This window comes from Portunus trituberculatus, chromosome 47, assembly GCF_017591435.1.
Source record: "Portunus trituberculatus isolate SZX2019 chromosome 47, ASM1759143v1, whole genome shotgun sequence".
NCBI lineage: Eukaryota > Metazoa > Arthropoda > Malacostraca > Decapoda > Portunidae > Portunus > Portunus trituberculatus.
Window position 1 is genome coordinate 27,450,750 of NC_059301.1, and position 6,635 is coordinate 27,457,384.

Consider the following 6,635-nt stretch of genomic DNA (forward strand, 5'->3'; position numbering starts at 1 on the left):
GCAGTGGTGAGGGGGTGTGTGGGTCCTGCCTCTCTACCTTCCTCCCAGCCCGCCACACTTTCTCCCAGCACCACATGCACCATAAGGATCAGCCTCGTGCCTCTCGCTAGACAAGGAAACGCACTATTGTTTGTTCTCGTTGACAGCGGCTGGTCGAAGACCCCTGTTCCTAGACGCTATGTTCTCTCATGAGCTGTATTTTTTCAGACAGTATTGAAACGACGTGTCTTGTTTTCATGGGCGTTTTTATACTGATGGGTGCAGAAGTTTTGTTAAATTATCCCCAGATTTTAAAATTACAGTTGTAAACCTCTATATCATCTGCTAGAGTGTGTTAAATGTAAGAGACAGGACATCGAAATGTTTCAAAATAATATCTTAAGCTGTATCATTTCTTATAAGCGTGTGGGCTTCTCTGGGAGTTCAATGTTACTCTTGTGAAAGTTAGTCATCTTCGTTAGAGAATGGTGAAGCGATAAACTGAGCAGATTGCTCTCAATCGTTCAGTCTCAGCATTGTCATAATTATGTGTTGACAACCTCCACACTTTCCTTTCCGTGATTTTCCTTCAGGTATGCCTCCACTTTCTGCGCGAAGCTGTTGTTGTCTCTGCATTTTCTCTCGGCCACGCCCTGCTGTCGCTTCTAAGGCTGGTACTGGTGCTACTACTTTTTTTTTTTTTTATTCTTCCTCTTGACGATAGATCACGACACTAGGATGTTTATTTGCAGCAGTGGAGTTTAAAGACCGCACTCTCACTGACTGTTTTTTTTTTTTGTTTTGTTTTCAAGGAATGATAGAGTTTTAAAGAATAAAATCCAAAACTACGGACCATAACTTTTTTCATCAAATCGCTTATTAATTAACAAAATATAACTCTAAGCTTCAAAATATTTGAATTAATCGCAAACTCATTTTGTTCTTAGCTAATACGAGTATACCTACCTACTCATGAACCAACACGAGTAATCGCTCGTGCAACCTTCGTTTTGACCAGTAATGAACGTGCGTTAAACCTATACATTATTCTTGTTTGATGCGAATGACGTGACTCCTTTTTCAACTCTTATCATCTTCCACAGATGTTGCTGTCGACATGTATGATAGTGATGGTGATGGGGGTGACGACGACGCAGGAGGCGGCGGCGACATCAGCGACCGAATCTGTGATGGAGCGGCCGATGGAATCACAAGCAGCGGAGGCGAGAGGTGCGGAATTGAATGGGGAAAGTGATTCTGTGTCAGCGAGGCAAGGCATGCCAGAGAGGAGATCCAACATTCTGTCTCTAACACTGAATGCGCTCAATCCTGTGCCATACCTGCTCGGGGGACTGAATGGTGTACGACAAGCAATGTCTCAGCGTTTTCATCCCTACCATAACCCCAACGGCAGACACATTCCCTTGCAGAATAAATTTAGGGGTGCTGGTCGACCACCATTGCCTCCTCATCCTCCTCCTTCTCCTCATTCTCCTCATATTACGGGGGGTGGGAAGTTTAAAAACCCCCCTGGGGGTCTGCGGTACAGTGGGGATGATGGTGATAGGGGTGTGGGTGGTGGATTAAGGGATGCTGGTAGTGAGAGCACGTTTACTAACGGTGGTGGTGGTGGTGGCGGTGGGATGCATGCCCTTTCTCATAGTTCACAACTTCCTAATGGTGGATATCTGCGGCCAGTCAGAGGGACCAGGAATGAAAACAGCCCACAACCAGATTCTTTCAGTTCATTTTCCAAATTCCGGAGACCTTCTAGACCTAACTTGCCTTTGGACTCTAGTAGGAATCAAAATAAAGACTTTGGCACCTTAAAACCACAGTCCATAATACCATACAGGCCAGAAGGTTTCCGCTACAGTCCCACCATCCCTTCCCCACCTACAACTGCTCCTATGCCTAAAAGTGTCAATACAGAAGCCTCTAACTCGGGTGCACGTGGTAGCGGGAAGCCTTTATCGAGAGTCATCAACATCAAAGTGCCAGAGGAGATGCAAGACTTGGCAGTGTTGGAAATTAGCATGAAGACCAATGGAGACATCAGCCTGAGTGGAGGACATGACACAGGTCACCCACGCCCACCAGGCTCCATAAAGACACCGGGAGCTTCAGTCTTGAGTTCTGCTTCTTTGCTAACAAATTTTGAGGACATTTTTGCTGAGGACACGAGACTTCACGAACTGGACAATGACAATAGATTTCTAGGCACTCTCTTCCGCAGAGAGGTAGATCTAATGACTCCCAAGGACTCTTCTGTACAGGATTTGCTTCGCATGCAGACTGCTGAACATACTAACCCTGCTTTGCTAAATGCATTTCCACTTGATTGGAGTTCCATCAGTAGCTTACAGCCCATTGTCATAAATAATAAGGACATGGTTCACGATAATTATCAGAGAAATGTTCCACTCAGTAAGATATTCACAAAAAATACTCCAGTTGCCAGTTATTCAACTTATGCCAAAAATCCAAATTTGAATCAATTTTACCTCCTCCCAGTGGGCATGCCCTCTACCAGCGCGGCCAACCGCCAATCCTTGCACAGCAGTGCGAGCTCTGCCAGCCGCCATCAGTCAAATGGTATGGACGACAAAAAGTCTGCCGTATATTACATTGATATTACTATTCCAGGGAACGCCGGAGGCACGCCCTCTGTCAATGCCAAGCGCCTCACCAGACGGAGAAGAAGCCTCGACTTTGACGGCTGGTTCCCTATGGACGTGAGCAACCCCATGGCTGATGACCCCACTGTGGCCTACCAGCCGCCACCACTGGAGAGAGTTCACTTCAGTAACGAGCCCATGAAGGAGAAGCCGTTGTTCCCTGTCAGGCCAGAGAATCCAACAGTGTTCGTGGTGCGGTCTGAGAAGGAGAAGCCGGAGTACCACTCAGTGTACGGCACCGAGAACATCGAGTACTACCACATTAACCCGCAAAGCAACATCGTAAGAGCCTTCCGCTCGCCCTCTTTTACCATCAGCGAGGCCACCTTAGTGCCTGAGCAATCAGAATCCACCACCATGTCCTCCACAACCTCCATTACCACATCCACCACCACAGACTCCACTGCCGAAGTTGTGGAGGAATCTTCGAGTGTCCCAGAAACCAATCTGGAAATTCCCGAGAAAGAAGAGGGATTCTCTGATAGATCTGATGTTTTCTATGAGGATACTGAGCTCTCTGATGCCGAGGCAGGTCTGAATGAAAAACCAGACTGTGAAACTGAGACCGAAAGTGATCTAGAAGGCGCCTTTTCAGAGACTCAAACATCTGTGATATTGCCACCTGAGCTCTTCTACCTCCTTCGTGAAAGGAGTAAAAGATTCCAGGAACAAACGATCGCTCAACGCCCTCAGCAAACGCCCGCCCCTCCCCCTGCCAGAAAACGTTTCGACAATGCGGCCACTATCAGGACTGGGCCTGCCCTTCATGAGCTACTCGGTAACCATCCTCAAAAGTCAAAGATAGAGGAGTCTCCCTACTTAGGCTCTGCCACAGACTCTGCTGGTGTTCGTAAAATTCCACCCCCTAATTTTCGGTACTCCTCCCTGCGCACCTCTGCCTCCGGTCAATCTCCAGTTACCTCGCATACTAGAGTGAGAGGAAGCCCCACCAGGAAGCCAGGGTTGCCCGGGCGTCCATGGTATCTTATCAACACGAGGTCGTCTGACTCAAGCAGAAGACGCGAGCCATCGATTGCATCCTACATAGTCCCTGACACTCTGTCTGGAGACAACAAGGTTCACTACAAGCCAAACGGTCCTGTCTCCTACGTCAACAAGCAGATAACTACGATAAGCGATCTGATTGACAACCCTCACCTGAACGACCACATGAACTCCTACAAGCCCACACTGACAGCAAATAGCCTCTCAGAGCTTCTCCAGATTTTCCGCTACACACAGGTGACGAATGGGCCTAGTGGATCGAGCACTGAAGAGCCGGTGACAGTGCGGGAGTTCAGATACACTCGGCCCACAGAGGAGACCCCAACCACTGAGATCTTGCCAACTAACTACAGATACACTCCCTCTCCATCAAAATTCAGTGACCCAACCACAGAGCCTGGGATCACTGAGAGACCCCCAGCTGTTTACTCAGACGCAGTGGCCGACACTAACTCCCTGGATGGATATCTGTTCTCAGACTCAGAGACTAATCCTGAATACACCCACCCTCAGATTCCCCAGAATACCGTTGTGAAAGAGGATAAGGATGCAGGCAGGGAAAAAGGAGCTGCCAGAGGAACTTCCAAGGTCAAAATAAACTCCAACTTGGTCCAGAGAGCAACTGGGACATCCACACCAGCACCTAGGGAACTCCGTGTGATACGCCCCGGGCCTGCACCTTCAAGCAAAATCACGACTGTCTCCCCGCAGTACGTGATATATCAAGGACACTCCAAAGTCAAGGTGTTTGGAGTGAACTCAGCCGAAGATAACGGCTGGAGCAAATTTGATATACATGATTTCATTTTGGCCTCCGCACCGAGCTCTTCCTCTACCACTACCACACCGGCTCCTCCTCCCTCCTCCACTCCTTCTCTTCCCACAGCAACTACAACTTTTGTTCCCACCTCACCCAGTCCGTCGCCTCTTCCCAGCACCAATGCAACACTTCCTAGCACCTTATCCTCACCAGTAGAGCAAAGCACCTTTCTTCCCGTCACTGACACCACTCCTTTGGACACCACTGACGCCACGCTTCCCTCGGGTGTCGGTGAGGAATACGAGTACTATTATGCAGACGGTGACTATGGGGTTACCGATCTTGCCTTCGGGGATTACCAGACAGAGGACTTTGGCCAGCACCTGATTTATGTGTCTGGCCAGCTTCCTCCCCCTCCCGGTGTGGCACACCTATCACACCCTCCTCCCCTGATACCGACCGGTGAAAGGCAAGGTAGCCCTGACCATTCAGTTAAGAACCCACTGGAGGGAAGTTTCCCCCAGGCCTTGTCTCCCGCCACGGCCCTGAGTCAGGCGGAGTTGTTAGACATCCTCTCCAACCAACAGCCAGAGGACAGTCAGTTTTCATACCCAACCTGGCCCGCCACGGAGATAGCCACAGACCAGCCAATGGAGAACGACGATGTTGAGAATAATGGTGGCGCGTGATCTCCCCAAGTTTATTATGTCTGGCCTCGTGGACTTTAATTGTATATCGGTAAATGAAAATCTGACGATTTTCAATATTTATAGTCAAATTATTCTAGAATCCGTTATTCATTCACAGTGTTAACCGAAATCAATCATACCTACAGGGAAAAGCCCTCCTCATTCTCAAAGCCTGGCCACGCAACCCCCATCCCTGTGTGTGTGTGTGTGTGTGTGTGTGTGTGTGTGTGTGTGTGTGTGTGTGTGTGTGTGTGTGTGTGTGTGTGTGTGTGTGTGTGTGTGTGTGTGTGTGTGTGTGTGTGTGTGAGAGAGAGAGAGAGAGAGAGAGAAAACATGTGCTATAAGGATAATTGTGTTACTGACAGTCTAGTGAATCCCTAGTTTCTAAGTATTTGAGTAGCTGATGCTGAGTGTGCGTGGCGACGAGGCACTGGGTTCAATGATGGGAGGACAACATAGGTATTCTTATTACTTCCAATTATAAGATTGTTTTGTTGGCTATGGCCAGGGAAGCGTGAGTAAAACTGCTGCGAGGAAAGCTTTGCTTAGCCAGTGGCGGTGGAACACTTATCACTCCAATTGAAGAATGAATTTGTTTACATAATCAATTCTGAAATTAGAAACAAAAACTATTGAAAGTATGCAAACTAAAAAAAAAAAGAAATCGTTCTTCATGAACTAATTGTTAAAATAAAAAAAAAGTAAAGCAATCCTCCCTGATATGATGTCTGAGCCTGTCGCTCTATCCCCGCCACGCCGCCACGCCGCCGCAGGACACGAGGGCTGCCAGGTAGGTAAGGTGTTGCACCAGTCCCGGGCGACAACATTGCCAGGAGGGGAATCTGCCACGACTCTCGTCACGGAATGGTGACACCATAGTGTTTCCTTTGTACAGTTTGTATATAATACAGATATTATATTTTATTATAATAGTCGTAAGTTTTCTTTTATACTAAAATACTATATTAATTTTATTTCCATAGGTTATGCTTAAAATATTTCTCGATAATATTTTTGTCATTATGATATTGATATCGATCCGATTATAGAAACATATTAACTGTAAAACTGTTGTACAAATAAACCATCCCAGTGTCTTGAGCACAGCCTCTTTCTAAGGGAAGGCTGTCCTGCCTGCACCTTTCCACAACCTCATGGCTCCTCTTGTCTTACCTCTTTAGTGAAATTATGTGTCCAGCTTTAAATTACCTTTATATTATTTGATTATATCTTATCTTTCCTTTGAATTTCTTTGTATTTCAGTGTTTTCTAATATGCAGCTCCACAAAAGCACCAGTCATTTCTTGAGTGATGTTACTAGAGCAACACACCACCTACACCCACTATCAGAAGAGAAAAGTAACAGAGGTATGAATATTAGTAAATCTTGTTATAATCTCACGTAGCGCCACAGTACACAACACGCTACAACTCACGCCAAGATTCCCGCCCATGATACACGTGCGGAGGGAGACACCACATGCCACACCCAGTGGATATGTAGTGTTCGCTTCGTTTTGAATC

General features: G+C 47.1%; 1 protein-coding gene across 1 annotated transcript; it reads left to right on the top strand.

Moving 5' to 3' along the window:
* Window positions 1-1,215: 1,215 nt before the first annotated feature.
* LOC123520834 (mucin-17-like) lies at window positions 1,216-6,212 on the top strand. The gene has a single exon (XM_045283470.1). It carries the CDS (start codon window positions 1,257-1,259, stop codon window positions 5,109-5,111), a length of 3,855 nt encoding a protein of 1,284 aa, XP_045139405.1. The 5' UTR covers window positions 1,216-1,256; the 3' UTR covers window positions 5,112-6,212.
* The last annotated feature ends 423 nt before the right edge of the window (window positions 6,213-6,635 follow it).